The following is a 21,470-nucleotide window of genomic DNA, read 5'->3' as shown; positions in this document are numbered from 1 at the left end:
ACATCCTGGGGCTACACCTATGGTATAACTCTTACCCAAAACCTGGTGTTCATCTTTTCCATTAACTTGACCAACTATAGGGGAAAAACCTCTGTGTGTTGTGTGGGTGATTCCAATATCAGGAAATCATAGAATATTCTGAGTCGGAAAGGGACCCACAAGGCTTCTCAAGTCCAGCTCCTGGCCCTGCACAGGACACCCCAACAGTCCCACCCTGTACCCAAGAGGTTTTCCAGATGTTCCAGGAGCTCTGTCAGGCTGCTGCTGTGACCACTTCCCGGGGAGTCTGTTCTAATGACTGTGCTCTAGATGAAGAACCTTTTCCTGATATCCAGCCTCAGCCTCCCGCTGGAGCTTAGGCCATTCCCTGGTGTCCTGGCCCTGACCAGCAGAGAAATCGGTGCCTCCTCTCCACTTCGCGGTGCAACACAATACCCGCAGGCCCTGGGCCGTGCAGCGGAGCCGCCTGAACGGTGTGCGCCGGGGCGGGTGCCGTGCCCAGGCTGCCACTCGCCGTTTCCCCCGCGTGTCCCGGCGCCCCTGGTGCGTCGTGTGCGCGCTTTGTGCCGCGGGAGCGCGCACGGGCCCGCGCCCGGCCGCAGCGCTCACAGCGACCGCGGTGTGGCGCCGGCGGCCGGGGGCGGGGCCGCGCCACGTGCCTCATGAATATTCAGCGGCGCCGCCGCCGATTGGCCGCCGCCCCCGGAAGCGGAGCGGGGGCCGAGCAGCTGACAGCAACATGGCGGCGGCGGCCGGGCGGCGTGGCGGGGGCTTGGGGCGGCCCCCCGCGCCCGTGAGGGACGTGCCGCCCGCCGGGGAGCTGGTGCGGCCCTCGGTGACAGAGCTGTCCCAAGTGCGGACCAACATCCTGTGCACCGTGCCCGGCTGCGGGAAGGTGCTGCCCAACAGCCCGGCCCTCAACATGCACCTCAGCAAGGCGCACCCGCTCCAGGTACCGCCGTGAGGCCGGGCCGGCCCCGCCGCCCGCTCCCGCTCGGCCCCTCACCGTGGCTGCGTGGCTCTGGCGTGGCGCAGCGCCGTGTTCCGCCCCGGGGCCTGCGGCCGGCTCGGGTCCGGGTCCGGGGGGCGGCTGCGGTGTTGGCTGTGCTGGGGTTTGGTTCGTAGTGAGACTGAGGGGCGGGGTGATCCCCCACCGTCAGTAGAACCGGGATTCTTCCGAGAGACTCTGAGACAGTTGGGATTGTTCAGCCTGGAAAGGAGGGTGTTGTGGGGTGACCTAATTGAGGCCTTCTCGTACCTGAAGGGAACTCACAGGAAGGATGGGGACAAGAGACTGGAGTGGCAGGACAAGGGGGGACGGGTTCAAAAGGAAAGAGAGTGGGTTTAGGTTAGATATAAGGAGGAAGTTCTTCAGTGTGAGGATGGGAAGGCCCTGGCACAGGCTGCCCCATCCCTGGAAGTGTCCAAGGCCAGGTTGGATGGGGCTTGGAGCAACCTTGGATTGTGGAAGGTTTCCCCACTCATGGCACAGGGGTGGAACAAGATGATGTTCAAGGTCCCCTTCCAACCCAAACTATTCTGTGATTCCAGATGGGAATAATGAAGTGTTTCTCATTATCGCTTGTTTAAATTTCCCCTCGTGAAAGGCCCCCTCAAGTCCCTGTATAAATACAAAAGTGTGTATGTGAATGGGCTGGCCAGTTATGTTGAGGATTCCTCTAAAATTACTTACAGAAAATAACCAATTTTTGCACATTTTTGTAAACATACCACAGGCAGTTAGGAGTTCTTTGGGACACAGCTTCTGTTGTTTTACTTGCTTATCACCAATCTTTCTGCAGTAAGACTTTAAAGCCCCACTTGTGAGGTGCTGTGCAAACATGCAGCATTTCCTAACCTTATCAGCTGGCAAACCATCTCCATCCCAGCGCCGAGGGCTGTTATGCTGGGGTTTTGTTTGTTTTTTTAAAAATGTCTGAGCTAAAAAAAACCAGCAAAACAGATGGATGCCATTTTGGAAACAAGCCCTCATTTCCATAATACTCCTGAGCTAAGCATGTGCTGGGGGGGAGGAGAACCACAGTTCAGCAGGCACACATTGAGAGTGGGCCTTTCAGAAAGATATCCTTGCCTTTCCCAAAATTGTAATGCCAAGTGTGCAAGGACAAATTGTATTCCTGGAAAACTTCAAGTGCAGCATTCATAGCTGTGTTCTGAAAGTGCAGCCTCAGTGGGTGAACAATAAACATCCCTGTTCTGTGAAATGGCTACAGAGTCAAGTGTGGGTCACACGTGCTCCTTGGTGAGGAACAAAAGGAAATAGTGTCAAGTGTGCTTGCTGTCTTGTGTCTCTGGTGTGTTTTAATTTCATTTCCTATACCTACTAACAGCTTTACTGTGTGTTATGTGTTAGATCTCACATGTCTGTGGGGGATGAGATACAGCAGAAGTTCCAAGTGTTCTTGCAGGTCAGCAGAGTCATTTTGGTTATGAGCTGATGCTCTGAGCATGCAGTGCATCTGGTGGGTTACATAACTCAGGGTATGATGGGTGAGCAGATGATGCTTTCTCACCCAGCTTGCTGTTAGCCACCAGTGCTTGTAGAATTAGAGCATAGTCCATACACCTAATTACTAAATCTGGTGATAGCTTGCAATAAATACTGAAACATGGATGGATGCAGACTTTCAGAAAGTTCTTGACTTGTTTCAAGGGCATTGTAATTGAGACTAAAAGGTTGTTGAGGCTTAAGGGAGACTAAATATTTTAATATTGGTATTCCCTTTTAAGAGGTAGCTGATTTCCCAGATAAAAATAATTTGGTAGATTGCATTTATTAGTGAAATATTAAAATAGTGAAGAAGCAACTTGGCAAATGAGATGGTAAGAAGCAATTGGGGAAGGAGAGAACACAGTACTCCTGAGGAGAAGGGAGGATGACTTGGTTAATTTTCATCAATAAAAGTACCACCAGTAGGATGTTTTTATACCAAAACCCATGAGGGATTGCAGTGGCAAAGGAAGGACATTTAAACTGAGGCTGCCCTGTAAAATCAGGGTCAAGTGCAGCAGTACCAAGTTTTAGTCTTGTGAAGGGATAACAAACAGTTTGATCAGCTCTGGTTTGTAACACAAATAACCTGAGGTGGGAAACACTTGCAAAATAATGGGGTCATACACGAATGAGCATTTAGGGTAAAGCTGCTGTGAAAACGGCAGTCCTAAAATATGGCAGAGGGATATTCTATGTCAGTGCTGTAGGGTAAGAATCTCATTCAAATAAGTTAAAATGAACCAGAAGATCTGAAGAAAATAACTGCTAAGGGTGATTAATGGCAAGTGTTTCTGACAAAGGGAAATTAGAAAAATTTGGCTTGTTTTGCCTAACAAAGGAGATATGAAGTGTTGATACATAATTTTTTTTTGGCTCCTTGACAGAGCATAAGTTAATTTAAAAAATGAGAGCAGTGGATATAAACTTGATTTTTTAAATTTTAATTCTTTGGTCTTTTAGCTATATTATTTTCTGGGAAGAAGGGAAACTACATGTGTGTAGTTTAAAATGAAGCTAGAAGAGTTCATGTAAAGTGGTTTACTGTGATAACTGGGAGGCTGTAGTCAGCGTGAACTAAAAGGGTAGCACACTCTTGGGGTAGGTTGCTCAAATACTGCACTACCACGATGGTTGTTATCATAAGAATAAATGCACTTCTCTCCATGTCCTATTTAGTAAAGAAATAGCTGAACTTCTGCTGCAAAAACCCCCATGATTTAAATAGTTGACTACAGTCTACTGCAACATCACTTAAAATTAATCCTTTGGAGTAAGCCTTTCTGGGGCAGGAAAGCAAGACGTCACTAAGTTCACCTTGACTAAGTCTGTAGCAGGGACTGTTAATTCCTGCTTTCTCTGTTGTTGTCACAAGCCATGGCGGTATTCCTTACAGTGGAAGTGTCTGCACTGGGAGAAGTTCATTGGACCAATATCTATCAATATTTTTGGTGGGTGGATGTTGTAGAAACATGGGACATGAAATCAGATAGGTAAGGAAGGAAGCTGTGAGAATGTCTGGAACAGGACTGGCCAGGTGGGCTTTGAGAAGATGCAAGATTAACCGTTTAGAGCCACAAGGACTTGGGAAAGTTCAAAGCAAGATTACTGTCCACATACAATATCTTAAATGTGTAGAGTGTGTCTCAACTTGTCACAACTAATGTGTTGTGGTCTCTGCCACTAAAGGCTGTGTTCCAGCTGTTAAAAGGGCATTTTACTGGTGTCTTTAAAGCTTTTAAACACTTGGTATTATTCTATACCAAGTAGTATTTCAGTCATTCTAAATAACCTGACTAAGGTTTACCTGTTTAGTGGCTGGACATGTTTCCCATATTGCCCTGTCAGTTGTTGGGTTGTGATGTTAAATATAACACACTTACTAACTTTTTATTTAGGAATAAGTAACTCTAATTGCCAGTTACTCGGCATATTGGTATCATCTGCAGTGGGAGAGGACAAACATAGCTTTGATTTAAAGGCAGATCTTCTTTTCTCCTGAGGACTTTGACATGTGACGAAAGTGTTCTGTGTAAAATCAGGGTTAAAAAGTGGAATTGGGGCTGGGACAACTAGATTTCTTTGTGTCATGTTCCTGTTTAGGGCAGTGGCTCTAGGAGGTACAACAATAGTCACAGTGATGATTCAGCAGAGATAGAACAGGCCTGTTATGAATGGGCTGTCCACAGGGAAAACTGCTGTACAAGGTGCTTAGAAGGTAAAAATGTTACATGAAAATTCCCTTTTTTGGAGACTTATTCCAGGTTTTCTTGGTATGGCAGGTGATCATTTTGGTCAAGAGGCTCTAAATGTTGCTTGTTTGAGTCTGATATGTCATTAACAAAAATGAACTTGTGACAATGGCAGCAAGTAGCAGTGTTGTGTGGAAATACAACTGAAATGTTGCTTGAAGGGATTGCATTTTACAGATTATTTTAGTTTAAGAGGTGATTTGAGGGAAAACAAAATCATTGAAATATCCCCCTCCCCAGCTTCCTGAGGTGCAAATGAGAGGATTTCAAAAGCAAAGCATGAGTGGCTGAGGACAGCATTGTTGGGTTGTGAGTAACTGCAGGTGGGTAAGGTGGAGGTGTGAGCAGTGAAGCCCTTTGGGCCCTGGCAGCTGAGGTACATACTTTGCTTCACACTGGGATGACTGTTGTGCTTTGTGCATTCTCTGTGTTTGGTGTAACCTGTGTAAACACCACCAGCTGGAGATCTGCCCAAAGAGGTAGTTAGGGAGTGACTGGTGTGAAATCAACCTTCCATTACTGACTGTGCTCACTGTCCTCATGCTAAGGAAAATCAGGTGCAGAGTTCAATCAGGGCATGATCCCACTTCTTCCCTGAAAAATCATCTTGGGGATGCCATCATGGGCTACACTAACTGGCTCTGGGGACTATGTTTGGCCTCTGATTCAGTCTCAGCATGGAAGGAGACTCACAGCTACTCTGAGCATCAGATTTTAAATAGTTCACTTTTAATTTTTTGCTTAGACACAGATCCCTGATGCTTCCACTGAGACCCTTTCAGTTAGGGTATGTCTAGAGATATCTGTCTTGTCTGGTTTCCATGCCAGCATCCTCAGTAGGAAGGGATTCTATGTGGTTGAACAATCTGGACAATCCCGCTAGTATGTCCTTTTTATATGTACTTTTGAGGTCCTCTTGAGCAAGTTGTGTTGCTTTCTTCTTGTGAGGGTCAGTGAGACAGCTCACATGGAAAGCCTAGATAGATTCGTCACTTAGTGTTCAGAGGGTCAGAATTAGCATACCAGTTGTTTCATAGACTTTAGTGAGATTTGGTTTATGATCTCAATTAAGTGGCAGAGCATACTTGGCATTTTTCATTTTTATTACAAGTAAACTCTAAACAGTTAGATGCTAACAGAATTCCAGCATCAAGGAAGTGTTGTGTTTCAGTGACTTATCATGGAGCTTCATGTACTGTGCTACTAACAAGCAAAACATTGAATCAGCAGTCTAGAGTAGTATCTGTATGGAAATTTTTTTTGGCTCAAATAACAGGAAACGTGGGACAGGGAGTGTCATGGTAAAAGTAAATAGTACAGTACCACTACTCCATAGAGCTTGTTGTAATTGCACTTTGTAATTTTGATGGGATATTTGCAAAGTGGCATCCACACGGGGCAAAAATTCCATTTAACTTTTAAATCACAGAGGAAAGTGCCTCCAAGTCATTGAGATATGTAAACTCAGTGAGCCATGGTTGAAATGTATTCTGAATATTGTCTTGAATATGCAAAGCTGTAGAATTTGTCAACTTCTCAACTGGTTCTTTTTCAGGATGGAAAACTTAATGCACCAATAAGGAAGGGTTTGAAAACTTCACAGAAATTCTACTGCTGTCCTATTGAAGGCTGCCCTAGAGGACCAAACAGACCATTTTCCCAATTTTCTCTTGTAAAACAGGTATTCCTGTTTCCTGAAGTATTTTCACACTGATTTAGTCCTGTCTCTACTCCAAAGAATGTGCACTTCTGCATACAGATACGAGCATAACCTCTCAGCACATAGCAGAAGTTAGAGAACTGTATGCAGCAACTCCAAGTGCACCTGTGATTCATGAGTTTGCATGTTTGCACGCTTATATTAGAGAACTTGAAACTTTTGATCAGACAGATGCCAGTATGTTCTTCTAAACTAGATCAGAGCCCCTCTCCACAAATGAAATAGATGGAGAAAGATTAAAGAGGGGGGGAAAAAATCACCCTCATCAGTAGAAACTGATGGAGGTTTAAACTGTGGCTGATGCTTCTAACTGCTTTTTCAAGTGGTCAAGGATTAAGAGCTTTTCTCTGCTTTAATACCAAAATGCATTTGTTTACTAGTTAACCTGCATATAAGACTTGTTTCTGCATTAGTGAGCAAAAAGAGCTCTGTGCTGCACTTGGTTACCTGTGCTGAGCAGGGGTTAGTTACCTGGAGCAGCTGAGTGGCTGGCACTTGGTGCCATAAATGAAAAGGAAAAATTCTGGTGTTTGTTATGGTGTTGACCTGTATGACTTGAGATTATTTGCTCATTTGTAGATCCTCAAGAGTGTGCACATGTTGCAGCATAGACTTTCTGTGCTCTTTGGGCAAGGTTGATCTGTAGATTTATTGATGTCCACAGGAAGCCTTCAATGGCATTAGAATGGGTTGATGTTTATCTGTGTTTTTAAGATGCATGTAGCATTAGCAGATTTTCAAATTTCACGTTTTCTCTATTGACTTCTTTAAATTTATTTGTAGAAACACTTTAAAAAAATAATTAATGCTACACTTCAGTGCTACTTAGCAACTAAAAAATTGCAGATATTTTCTCCCCTAACCGTGATTTTCTTTTTTTAATCTTCACTGAATGCTAATGTTTACTTTCCCTTGTGTATTCTAGCACTTTATGAAAATGCATGCTGAAAAGAAGCACAAATGTGATAAATGTAGTAACTCCTATGGCACAGAATGGTATTTGAAACGGCATATAGAGGTCTGTGGCAAGACTTTCCAGTGTACTTGTGGGTGCCCTTATGCCAGCAGAACAGCATTACTGTCTCACATTTACAGAACTGGCCATGAAATCCCTGCAGAACACAGGTAAAAGTGAAGCAGTGAAGTAATGACACATTCATCACCAAGTCCTGTGTGTCTCATGTGCTGCCTTTTTGTCTCCTTTCTGTTGATTAAATAGGAAATTAGGATCATGTTGTTTTAGCTGCAAAGCAGTTTGCAGTTTCTTTGTTGCTTTTAGGAGTTTTTGTTTTGTTGAAGGCAGTGGTGGTCATCTAATCAGTAAGATCTGGTTTCCCTGCAGAGAAAACAAAAAGTACTGATGACACTGCAGTGGTTGGCATAAATTGTGGGATTCTTTTTGCATCTGCTTTTACAGTTCTGTGAGAGTAGACATGATTTGGAGATGTTTATAGCTGGTAACTGAGGTGTGGAATGCAGTTCAGGTTATTTTCTTGTACAGTCTAGTCATTGTTGTAATTGTTGGTGGATGTATTTTTTACAACCTATGCTTAGATTTATAGTTTCAGTATGTCCATATATTTCATAAGGGGCAATCTACTTTCTGAAACCTAGCCTGTCTTTATAGTTCAACTGCTGCAAAATTTAAGTTTTGTGTGAAGAATTGCAATTTTTATCTTCCATTTCCATGAGAGACCATTACCTGTACACATATTTTAAGAGCTCTGTCCCTTCGATGCTCAGTCTGAGTCAGTGTCAAAATAACACATTAAAAGTCTTCAAATCAGTTTGCTTATTGTAATAGGGGAAGACACCATCTAAACTTGCACATCCATTTAGAAATAGGTCTCCATAAGGGGTAGTGTTTATTATTTTTTAAAAGGAGAGAGTGAGGAATGACATTTAGCAGAATTGAACTTCATGGAGTCTTTTTATGTTTTAATCTGGATTAATTGTCTTCTCGTATCCAACCTCATCTGTGACTTCAGTTGGTATTTTCAATGCAGTGACTCAAAAGAATGGAAGGCAGATGTTCTGTGTTGGAAAGAAGTATAAATTATTGATCTCATGTTCACAGGGATCCTCCTAGTAAGAAAAGGAAAATGGAGTCCTCCGTTCATAATCAGCAGTTGGCAGAGAAAGCAAACGAAGCATTCAGCAATACACACAGTACTGCTCCTGGCACTCAGGAATTGGAGTCCTCTGAAGTGAAAGTAGCAGCCTCTCTTGAAGGCTCCTGCAGTTCTAACTTCACAAACCAAATGCAGCCAAAATGTGCACCAAAGATGCTTTTACCCAAGCCCAAGGTGGCTTTGGTTAAACTTCCAGTGATGCAGGTTGCTCACTTGCCTGTGTATGTATCTGCAACAGACTCTTCTGTCAAACCTGCTGTAGTGGCTGTTGATAATCAAGGTTCAGTTGTAAGTACTGTTCATTTATTGCCTCAGTCTATAGGAATCCTGATTCCAGCCCTGGAGGCAGAAACACTTGTATTTAAAGACAGTATGCCTGTTTCAAAGGTGACAACTTCTGGTGATCGTGAACCAGTAAGTACTGGTGTACAAGTTGAATTGGACAAGGTGACATCAAATAACCCAGGACAAGAGCTGGGGAATGTTTGTCACAAGAACAAAATTTCTTCGATAAATATACAGACTGACTTATCTTACATCTCACAGAGCTTTGTACCAGCTGCAGCCTGGACTCCCAATTCTTCTGTATCCTCTTGTTCTCAGACAGATCTGTCATTCAGTTCCCAGGTTTCATTACCCATCAGTGTACAGACACAGACACTGCTGCCTGCTTCCAAACTGACTTCATCCATAGCTGCTCAGACTGATGCTTTCAGTCAGGGCTGTTTTCCAACGTGTGGCATTTCCAGAGAGACTCAAACCAGCAGGACACAGGACTGTATTGATGGAAGAGTACAGATGGACCAGGCTGTAATGTGCAGTGACATTTTTGACAATGTTCCTTCATCATATAATGTTTCTACTCACATTGAACTTCCGGAAAACAATTTAATGCCTGCAAATATAGATCAAACTTTGCTGCAAAGAAGTAGTTGCAAGAGCCTGAATCAGGATACGGTTAAGTCTGAATCCCTTATCAGCTTCAATACACAGACTAACATACTTCCACCTCAAAATACAACAGATAATCAAACCCAGACAATGGACCTTCTGAGTGATCTGGAAAACATTTTTTCAGGCAACATGTCTGGCCAGACCCTGGATAATCGTGGCCTTTTGTCTGAGACGAGTTCTAATGCTGACACACATCTTCCATCTGCTCCATCACAGAGCACAGGGATAGACTTCGACATTGAAGAGTTCTTTTCAGCATCCAACATCCAAACTCAGACTGAAGAGAGTGAGCTTGGTACCCTGAACTCTGAGCCAGTTTTAGAGTCACTGGACATTGAAACTCAGACTGATTTCTTATTTTCAGATAGTGCCACTCAATCATATAGCTGCCGAGGCAATTCCAACTTCTTAGGTTTGGAGATGTTTGATACACAGACACAGACAGACTTGAATTTCTTTTTGGACAGTACTACCCATCTGCCTTTAGGAAGTATTCTGAAACAGTCCAGTTTCTCAATGAGCACTGACTCATCTGATACAGAAACCCAGACAGAAGTATATATGGCTACTAAAAACACACCTCAGAATATTGAAAGCAAAGTCCAGCTCAGTAGTGCTGAGACCCAGACTATGGATAGCTGCTTTGAGAATCTGGGCAGTTTATTCCTTACCAGCAATGAAACACAGACAGCAATGGATGACTTCCTTCTGGCTGACTTAGCCTGGAATACAATGGAGTCCCAGTTCAGTTCAGTAGAAACACAGACCTGTGAAGAGCTGTGCTCCTTGTTCCAGAGCTCTGACAAGCCCAGCCACTGAGTGCTACATAATATAACTGTTTCTTGTGGTTTGAATTTAACTTATTGGGGTGGGAAAGATGGCTTTACCAAGTGATCCACTTTGCATTATTGAATGTACTTGTCACGAGCAGTTGACCTAAGAGACTTTTCATGCTGAAGGTACTCGAATATGTAACTTTACATAAACTATGTGTGTATAAATAGAGGGGAAAGGGGGGGCTGTAACATGTTAATGTACATTTGATCCTTAAAAAATTATGTGGTGCCTATGTTTTTTCCTCAAACTTCTTGACGAAGCTGTTACTGCTTTCATCTAAGTGGAAGAACTTTTAAAGTTGTTCTCTATATCTCTCTCTCTATTCCTGGCTTACATGCAGGGTTCCAATGTGCTGGACCAAAACCCTGACCTGTTCAGTTGAGATGCTTCCCTGAACTTACGGGGGAGGATTCTATTAGTGTAAGCTACTTCTGTTTACTTTTTTTAGTAGCTTGTATTTTAAATCCGGCATGAACATAATCAGCCGTATTGTCTTCTTTTACTCTATGCCTTTGCAGCTCTTTCTCCTGCATAAGCTGACATTTTCCAAATACCTGTCCAACACAGTAGACACATAGAGATTCTTGAATTGTTGAAAATATTTATTATTAAACAAGTGTGTAGTAAGCAGTATTTTTTTTTCCCCTGAGCGGCACTGATGCTCTTTGAAGGGTAGGAAAAGAACCTGGAATTCGTAATTGTAGGGAAAATTAGTATGTTGCCCTTCTAGCTAGTGTAATAAATGGGACTAACATTTTAAGAGTCTTCAGAAGGGATTTGCTTAAATTATTTCTGTCTTGAAGATGCAAATGTTGCAATGTGTGTGCCTCAGAGACTGGAATCATTTGGTTTTGCTGAAATTCTCCTAGCTTTATTGAGATACAAGTTGAGAAATGTTACAGTGGTTTACTACCTTAAGAGAAATCTTTAAAAATGGACAATTAAATTCCTTAAAACACTCACCTTGACTTCTGGTTTTGGACTTCCTGCTTCCAAAAACACTTGGAATTCATACAGCAGAGCTGGGAGATCAGCTCACAGAAGCCCTTCCAGAACAGCTCTATCTTGCTTTTGCACTTTGATCTGCAGCCCTCAGTTCCTGCAGCTTTTACAATTTCCCAGAGTGTAGTCAAACTCACACAAACTGATTTTTCAGTGAAGAAGCATATGACCTCTTGGCACCTTTTTTTTAATGTTTAGGTTGCCCCTCATGCCACTGTTTGCAGTATTTTTTTCATTTACATTAAGCCAGTTGTGAATGTATGTTGGAATTTGGCCTTAAGTAATTTTTGTCTCCTACTATAATATCTGTGAAATGTAGGCCTCTGGTTTTGTACTGGACAGGTTTTAGATTCTGTAACCTTAAAGGAAAACTCTTTGTGTCAAATTCCTGGGCCTGTAACAGACTTTACTCCTACATTGTTAGAGGAGAGGTATTGGCTACCTATTTACTGTGCAGCCCAGAAGCAAATGTATGTCCAAGCCTTAGGTTTTGAGAACTCCCCATGCTTTGTGCTGCATATTCTCAATTCAAGGATGTGGGAGGTTAAGTTACTCATCCATTGCAGCCAGCTTGTTTTTGTTGCAGATGAGCAATACCTTTCTTTTTTCCTTCTTTTTTTTCCCTTTGTCTTTTCTTAATAGTCTTTATGTTGCTGTGGTGAGTGTCTTTACTGAAATAATCTCTTCAGATTAATCCTGAAACTCATATTTTCTTCCTGAAACCCCATCTGTATTGCCTGTTCAATTTTTCAACATTTCTAGGTATGATTTCAGACACTTCCAGTACGGCTGAAGAAACTGCAGAATGGAATCTTGCAGTTCCTCAGGAGAAAGTCACTCTGCTGTGGGGAATGCCCCCAGGTTTACAATGTCTGTAGAGTTCTCATCTGAAGGGTGGGATATATTTAAAAAAAGGAAGGCCTCACTTGTAATTTTGTTTCTTGTGAAGATGATGACTCATATTTACTTGCATACTTTGAAATTGAGAGATAAGATAAGGAACAAAATTAGGTTAATTTATTCTATTGCAATATCTTTCTAGTAATGTTGCAACTTCACATTTTAAAGTGTCTTTCCTTCTCCTTTCTTCCCCTGGCTGGCTGGAATACCAGAGAATGCTTTTTCATACACTGATTTCTGTGTTTCCCATGTGCAAGTTGTCTGTACTGACATGTGAAAGAGAGGCAGTCACTATAAACCTGGTTTGGGAAAAGGGTATTTTCTACATTAATTACCTCTGAATTTAGAAAGTCAGCCTTTACTCTGCAAGAGAAGGAATCTTGAGTGCTGAGGAGCAGAATTACTGAAGGGTTTGAATTATAGCCATCTGAGAGACCAGCAAGGTTTAAAGTACTTTGAAACTAATTTACAAATTAGAGTGATAATTGCCATGTTATTGTGTAAGCTAAAGCCCTTAGCATCAGGGACTGTCAGGAAAAGACCCAAAAGTTTGTGTGGACAAAATCTTATAATGTAATCATTACCCAGTTATTGTACTTTTTAATTAAAAGTCTTCCTGAGCTTTGTCTATTTTATTAGAACATTCAAATTGCAATCCTTTCACTCATTCTATTTGTTTAAAACAGTTTGCACTTTGATTAGGTGAACACAGTACTACAACATGAAGTCATTTATTGAAAGCACGGTATTAAGAAGCTATTAAATGTTTGCACTGTCTTAGGAAAGATGGAATTAACTTCTGACCAAAATTAACTTCTTTCTTCACTAATTTGGTTCTCCATAAATTATTCATTAAAGTGAAAAACAGGTTTGGATCATGTATGTCTGTCATATGTCACTCAGTTTGGATTTATTAAGTGCTTTTGTGAGACTGTGAAGACTGCAGCCAGACTTCATAGTTTGGTGAATCCCACAGAAAACTTCATGAAACCTGATCTGAAACACTGTGGCTGAATATTACGAATTCTTCACTTTAAACAAATTTTGAAAAAGGCTGATTTTCTATTTTTGCCTTTGTTATAAAATAAACTTCAGACACAACTATTTCTGGATAGAGCTAAAATGGTACTTATCTTCCTTTTTCTGCAGTTTGTCTCTGATTTGATTTTCAAGGCACTGTATTGTAAGTATTGGTCAGCAGTAACTTACTGTCTCACTCTGCTACACAGAAAGTAACATCAGATTCTCTGTAGCCTCTTAGCACAATTTTTTATCTGGAGGTGATACTAATGTTGTGTGTACTTACCCTTTGTGTTTCCTGCTTAATTCTGTTAAGCTGTGATTGCTGGTTCTTGATCTGGATGCCTGTGTAACACTATTATAAAATTGAATTAGTACTTTTGTAGTTTCATTTGTGCTTTTCTTTAAGATATAAAGAGTCAAACAAAGGAAACAGCAGATTTGGAACTTGCACTCTGTGAGAGCATAAGCACAAATAAGCTGAAAAATGAAAGGTTTGTCTTGTTGCCTTCCATATTTGTTTGTCAAAATGCTGAAAGTTTGTCTGACAGTAGATGTTTCCTCTTCTTACGGCTTTATTTGTGTCTGTTTCTGCTAATACACTTGTAAATACTTTTTGCTGTGGGTAGGGAGGGAGTCCTCCCCAAAACTTTGTGTAGAAAAACTGGTAGTTTTAAGTCAGAGTTTGCTAATGCTATGTATTCTTAGTTATGTGAAGCTGCTTGAGTTTAGAAAATTCTCAGTTCCAAAGGATATGGAAGCATTAAAAAATGTATATATACTAGCAGCTGTAAATGAAACAGCTGCAAAAGAAATCTTGTGAAACCTCCTTTAGTTTTGAACAACTTGATCAGTGTCTGTAACTTAATGTATGTAATTAACTCCTTAGAAATTTTTATTTCAAGGCACAATACACAGGTTTTTTTCTGTTGGAAACAAGAGGCTGAATTTCCCTGTTAGTCATATGGACCCCAGTTGTGTAGGGGCAACAGAACAAAGAACAATGGCTGCCTTCCACTGTTCTAAATCCTTATGCTGCTAAGATGTGAATTGATTTTTTTTGTGAGGCTGGGTAGAAATGTCAGAGTTGACAGGACTGGGGGCTTAGGGGGCTAGAGGGAGTTTAATAGCCTTTTAAATGTAGGGAAATTTAATAGAACAACATAGTTGAGCAATGTAGGGTGCTCAACTTGCAAAAGAACATGTTCCTGAAATGGCAACTCTGAGGTGAACCAAATGTGCTTGCCTTTATCATTAAGGTTGTACAGCTTCCTTTGCTTTAATGTATTTCTGACATGTGCTGATTTTTTAAACATGATCTTAGTGTACCATTTACTGTTCCAAATACATTCATACCAAACTGTTGGTAACATTCTGGGCCTTGCAAGCTTTTTCATTCCTGTTTGGTTTAAGGTGCTGCTTTGCTTGTGTCCTGGTAGGATGGGCCTCCAGTAACCAGGCTGCCACTGGTAACAGGAACACTGTGAGGGTATGGCTGTTTAATGGTAGCAACCAGTGTATGGTGCAGTCATGCATCTTGTGTTTCTTGTGTTGTTTTTTAAGAGTTGCTGTGAGTTTAAATATCTGCAAGAAGGACTTGCTGCTTAGAACAGGACTGAATTATCTTGTTTCAAGTGCCATTGCTATGCAATGTACAGAACTCAGCACTCAGCCCCGCAGTCAGGGTGAGGAATGTTTGTGTTTGTGTGTGACTCTGCACTGAAAACGTAACCAGACAGCCTGAAATGGTGGAAACACCTCAAGGAACTGCTGAGTTAAATTACAGAAGTCCCTTTACTTATGACCATTTTTTATATGCTGGCTTTACAGTACCTGCCACAACTAGCTATGGAATATAATAGATGATTTGTGGTGTTGTCAGCTCTACATTTTACAACATCCAGTGCTTCACATGCTTCAAGCACCTGCATGCAGAGCAAGATTGACAGTACCTCTATCTACAGACATTTGCAAGTGCATCGCTGATAAAGCTAGGTATGAAAGATGGCCATATCTTTATGGCTTAAAGACTTCAACACCTGATTACAATCTCATTTAAGTTTGTAATTATTGGAATGAATGAGTAATAAATCTCATGGGTGAGTCTTTCCCAAAACGTGTGTGAGTTAATCTCAGCAAGGCTGAGAAATGTCCTTAAAATATTTTTCTTTTCATTATTGGTGGTATTTTTTTATTTAGTGGAAAAATCTAGTTTTCAAAGGATGTTCATGTTTAATTCTTGCTATTTAAGCCAGTAAACTTGCAGTGACAAGACAAAATCAAGCATTCATTTCTTAGACCTATTTTACAAGTGACAATCCCAAAGAAGGAATGTTGTCCTAGTAACTGTGAAACTTGTAATTACATTATTGCATGCAGAGAAAACCTTGTGCCAAAATACTGTTTCATATTTCCCTCTGTTGGAAACTGAAGTGTTACACAAAGCTACTAGTAAGTTATTCACAGGTATTGAAATGTTTTGTTCACAAATGAAGCACTTATTCAGTCCTGTAAATTATACATATTTTGGAATAAAGTTAACTTCAATCATTTTTGCCTTCTGTTTTTATGGCCATGACATCTGCCTGCACAGGCCTGGGTGGGGGATCCAGTGCCTATTGGCAAGTACCACCCATTGCTCCTGAACATCTTAGTTTTAGTTTACAAAATCTCTACCAACTCAAAAGCTTTCAAAACATATCCTACAATGTCAGCTCTTATCTCCAGAGGTGCAAAAATTTCTCTGTTTCAAACCTCTAGTCAGCACAAAATGCAGTCTTTACCTTGTACCTGCAGTGGAATGAGAACCTCTGCAGTTTCAGCTCTGTGGCAGATGCCTCACCTCTACAGCAGACTCTCAGGACAGGATTCCTTTGCTTTCTTCCTCAACCTTACCATCCACTTCTCCTGTAGGGGTGTTTTAAGATCTCTAGTGTCCTAACACCCAGTAGAAATTCACCTGCAGTATGATGGTTGGTGTTCAAAGTACTCTATTCTAACTCATTCTTTTATAATGTATTTTATTTAACTGAAAAAATATCTTTTGCTACTGTAAATATTAAAAAAACCTCAAACCCTAGAGTGGCTTGATTTGAGCATGTCTCATACTCTGTCCTGTTTCTTTCTGCACAGCTCCCATGCTTAGTGATGATCCCACCATTTTCCATTAGTTGGTGGATATAAAATGCTGATTTTTGTTATTACCTGTAAGTCTTGCATGTGTGATTCAGAGGAGGTGAATGAGCAGAAGCCTCGTGACTGAAGGTTCATCTGCGCTGTTCCCTCAGCTGTAGTCATGAATGAAGCATTTTCTGATGGACAGCAGGAGGCTGCTGTGTTCAGTCCCATCACAGTCTGAGGTAAGCATTTGCAAACAGCAGCATTCAGGTATTTCCAGAGGGGAAAGGGAGGTATTTACAGAGGGGAAGATGTCATAAATATCTAGAAACTAAATTCCTATTCAGAGCTGTTTAAAATCATGGAACAGTCAGATGTAGAAAATCCTTCTGGGAGTAACAGTCCTATTCCCATCATAGGGATGGTTCTGCTTTAGATTAGGCTTTTATTTGAGGCTTTTCATCATTCAGAATGGATTTGACTTATAGGCAGAAGTCAGCTATTTTGACAGATTGCACCTCTGGAAACTTCCACAAATGGTAGACAGTCCAAAAGGCAGGAAAAACTAACTTTTGATTGAGAACAGACTACAAAAGTGGCTGTTCAGAGATAGGGAAACCCCACGTATTTTCAAACTACTTTCTTGCCTGCTGTTGCTGAGAATTTTGCTGGCAGTGAAATTGTTCCTGACTGGTTTGGGTTTAGTTGCTGAATTTCTTTCACTTGAAGAAATTTCATGCTGGCAAGCTGATTGTTTTCCATCAGAACAATGCAGTCAAAGGCTGATTTTCTTTCTGGCTCCAGGATTTGACTGAATCTGTCCTTTGGTTGTTTGGACCTAAAACAATAGGAGAAAAATGTTGATTTAACTTTCAGGTGTTCCATCATTGCATTTTCACATTGTTGTCAATAATTCACGTGTTTTGTTTTGGCACCTTGAATGGAGGAAGCAATTCTGGCTGATCCAGCCTGTAACTTTATTTCCTTTCCTTGAACAGGAATGGTGTTGTTCTTGAGAGAACTCAACACAAAAACAAGAAGCTGCTGCTTCCTCTGCTGGAAGAACCCAGTGTATTCAAAGGCACATAACTTGATTAAGTTTATGATGGCTGAAGTGTTGTGTATTTGTTTCTTTGTTATTTGTTCTGGGTCTTTAATCAGCAGCTTTTCTGTCCTGCTGCAGGTCTTGTAGAATAATCCGTGAGTGTAATCTATGTTGTTGGATCAGGTTGTAGTAAAACCTCTGTCTAATCTGTCTGCTTTGACAGTTTCAAAAAACACAGCAAAACTTTTACCTGGTATGAAACACTGGAAAACATGGAAATAGTGTTCATAACTTTCCCTGCAACTTTTTTTTTCTTTTTATACAGTCCTAAAAAAGTGATTGTCTGCAATGGCTGCAACTTAAAATTAGTATAACAAACATCTTTGGCTTTACTTTCAATTGGTAATGCATTCATTTTTCAGCTTTCTCACTGAAGCAGCATTGTTTTCAATTGTTTGAATGGAAGAAATTATTGTTTCTAGTTTCACAGCTAAGATAAATATAGATATATATCTTGCATTTTCTATTTAGTGGAAAATGCAACTGAAACAAGTATATATGAATTTCTTTATCTTGGGGCTATTTGTGAATGATGCTTGTTTTGTTAAAGGTTGCATTTAATATCTAAATATGGAAAACAGATTAGAAAATATTTTACCATGGAGGAAAGGTACAAAGAAGGGAAGAAAATTGTCTATTAGACCTAACTGTCAAAAAAAAAAAAAAAAGTATGCAACAAGCGTATTTTTGGGTCTGTAAAGTCATGGACTAGTGCTCCTGAGACCATTTGCAGTTGATAGAAAGCCCTGTGGTTATTTTACACCATGGCATGAAGACTAAGTCACAATGACTCTTATCAAGATGGGATCTGGGGACATCCCTAAGTGCATTTTTTCAGATACTTGTGTGAAGAGTTGTGTTAAAAGTTCTAGGACTGAAAGAGTCCCAAATCTGCTTGCTGATACTTAATCCTTGTTAAGAAAATTCAGTCCTTCTAAAAAGTGCAGAATTATTTCTGTAGGAAAAATAAATGCCCTTTGTTGTTTTCTCCAGAAATGTGATGTACATGTTAGGATATTTTTTCTTTTTTCACTGTCTTAACTGAGCTTCTTTTTTTTTTTGTTCTCTTCAGAATTCTTAAGCCACTCAAGAGTCAACAGACAGTTAATGTTTAATTAGTAAAATTTTGTGTGAGCATCACCATACTCTAAGGCAGATTCACAAAGTTATGAACATAGGTAAACTCTTAACATTCTATTTTCTTGTTAATGCCATGTCTTCATTTGGATCCAAATACTTTAAAAAAAAAAAGCAAAAACAGAACCAAAACCCTAGAAACCAATACCCAAGCACAAAACACCCTTCTCTAGTGTCACAGTGTTTAGCAGAACTTTCAGCCTGCTGGAATCAGCTCACTGATTTGACATCAAATATCCTTGATATAACTCTATAAATCAAAGAATTTTCACCTTAATAGATAAAGACTGCATAACCTGGCTGGTAAAGATAATATTTGACACAGAAATCAATACCACTGTTCTTTTATATACCTCAAGCACACTATCTAATTCTAATCTGGCACTTCTTGAGATGTTTCTAAGATATTTTCTTGGGGAAATAAACAAAGTCTGAGTTAATCATCAGTGTGGGAAGGTATTTTTAAAGTAGAAGCATGCAGAACAACTGTATCACACGAGGCTTAGAGACTGCCAGTGTAAATACCATTGTCACATTCATGTAGTCACATAAGATTATTAAATATTCTCGTGTAACACCTACACAGTTCATCAGCTTCAGAGGAGCTGCACAAATGAGAGTAGAAGTTGACCTTTACAGTTCATGTACTGAGTCACAACTTCATCTCCAAAGCTGCTGAAACCGTAATGCACTTCGCCTTTACATCCATTTTATCTGCCTGCTAAATATAAACCTGTTCTGGAAAGTTAAAGTGCACATGTGACAGGGGCCACTTTGGATAAGCCCCAGCACTCAGACACTCTGCCCTATTAATGGTTCCATCCTAGTTCTGCCTAATGCTCCCCAGCGCCAGTGTTTGCTTTCTCCTAGATTACCTGGGCTCACACAATCAATAAAAGCAGCAGAAGAAAGCTCCCTGTTCACTTTCTGCTACAGTTCTGTCTCTTTCTTTGCAAATCTTTTAACAAAACAGGACCAAATGTCTCTGTTCATTTAGTTGGAAATTCTCAAGCATCAGACGGATTTTAAATGTACTTTGGCATGGCAGAAATGTCAGGGGCACTCAGCTCACATAGGCAAAAAAGAGGCTGTCTTTAAAAATTTTGACATCAGCTAGAAGATGCAGAGACAGGTCAACCAAATGTTATTAGGACAATGTTAATTAGGACAAACCTTTATCCTGTGACCGTGCTATTTAAATCTGCAGAGGGAGAAGAATCTGGAGGAATGGAAACCATGCCCAAGCACCATTTCCTAAGGCTGTCAACACTAATTGCAATGTAAGACCTTCTGTTCTTCTTGCCCTATAATAGAGCAAACCTGCATAGCTCTAGAATTTACAGGATGCTGTCTCAGTCAGTGCTGGCACCTTCAAAATTATCTTGACGTAAAAATACTACTTTCCAGCAAAGAGATAATAGGTATTTCTTTAAAGGGGGTAGCTAGGGCAGTAGTAATGATTTCTGTATCAGCTTGGTTTTGACAGTATTATTTAGAAAAGAGTCTTGAAAAATGTCCTTACCATAGCACTATAAAAGCAGAGACAGATTAGGCTTTGGAACTTCAATGTTCAAAATGTTGTGAACTAAATTAAGATCGAGGGGGTGGTGGATGGCTGCCTACTACTGCATACATTAAACCAGAGTTTCTGTGTGTGGTACTGCTTACTTGCCTCTAAGGATTTCAGCATTTGCTGTGTACAAATATTTATAGTAGGCAAACCCAAAATTTCTTTTTAAATTTCCTTTTACAAACGGTGCCCGATGCTTCCCATCTCTAACTCAAACCACAGTTTCCACATCACAGAAGGATGCACAAGACTGCAGGCTATTTGAGGGAATGTTTGCATGTGCATTTGTTAAATTTCAGGGCTCAAGACTTTCATTTACTGCATCTATCTTAAAATTCATCAGAGGGGGCAGACCAGCCTGGTAGTAAGGATACCCTCAGAAGTGAAAGGCGTGGGTGAGAGTCCCCACAGCACACTTGGCAAGTGAGCAAGAGTAAAAAGAAAGCAGCAGCATCCTCAGATTCAGTGAGATTTGCTGAGAATGTTTGGATTGGGAGGAGAAAGTGAGAAATACCATTGTGAGAATTCTGGTGGTGTTTACACAGTGACAGTGCTTGAGACAAGGCTGAAGTGCCCCTGCATCTCATGTTGCCTTGACCTGGCTAAAAAAAAAAACCTTATTGTGCTAGTTTGGGGTTTTTTCCCTTTCTTTTCACTGTGATTTCTAGGGTTTTATGCTTTTTTTTTTTCCCTGCTTACTACTTTGTAGGAATTTGTATTTTCAACTCAGTTACATGAACTACCTCACCTGCAACCACCAGAGAAGAAGGGAGTTGGGGTTTTTGATTCCATGAAATACCATGGTTGTGGAAGGAAAGAGGAGACCTGAGAAACCCAAAAAGCAATAGTATTACACAAGTTTATGATAAGAAGAAGTTGGGCAACTAACATTACCAGAAGAGGGGAAGTGAAATTTTTCAAAGGTACCCCAATTGTGTAAAATACAGCAGCTCTAAAGTTGTGTTCCCAGGAATACCACAAAAACATCCAGACCTGACTGAATGTGTAATTTGGTTTAAACCAATTTAGCTTATTTGTGCTGATAGTTTCACAGTGGTCTAAAAATGCAAAGACTTTGCATATTGATGTAAAAAATAAAGTTCTCTACTTGATTTTAAGTGAAATGAACATCAGCAAAAACCAAGTGTTAGTTCATTAGAAAATGTTCATTATGACAGAGAAAAATTACAAAAAAAATAATTCAAAAGGATG

At 40.6% G+C, this 21,470-nt stretch overlaps 1 protein-coding gene across 1 annotated transcript; it reads left to right on the top strand.

The window, feature by feature from the left end:
• Positions 1–739: 739 nt before the first annotated feature.
• On the top strand, positions 740–17,189 carry ATMIN (ATM interactor; the record flags this gene model as incomplete). Its single annotated transcript, XM_084215312.1, has 4 exons — positions 740–952; positions 6,320–6,445; positions 7,410–7,609; positions 8,562–17,189. 4 exons carry the CDS (start codon positions 740–742, stop codon positions 10,387–10,389), a joined length of 2,367 nt encoding a protein of 788 aa, XP_084071438.1. The 3' UTR covers positions 10,390–17,189.
• Positions 17,190–21,470: the final 4,281 nt, after the last annotated feature.

Source organism: Fringilla coelebs (assembly GCF_963513975.1).
Source record: "Fringilla coelebs genome assembly, chromosome: 14".
In the NCBI taxonomy this organism is placed as follows: Eukaryota; Metazoa; Chordata; class Aves; order Passeriformes; family Fringillidae; genus Fringilla; species Fringilla coelebs.
Note: the sequence above shows the minus strand (reverse complement) of the source record. Positions and strands in the feature narration are given on the sequence as shown.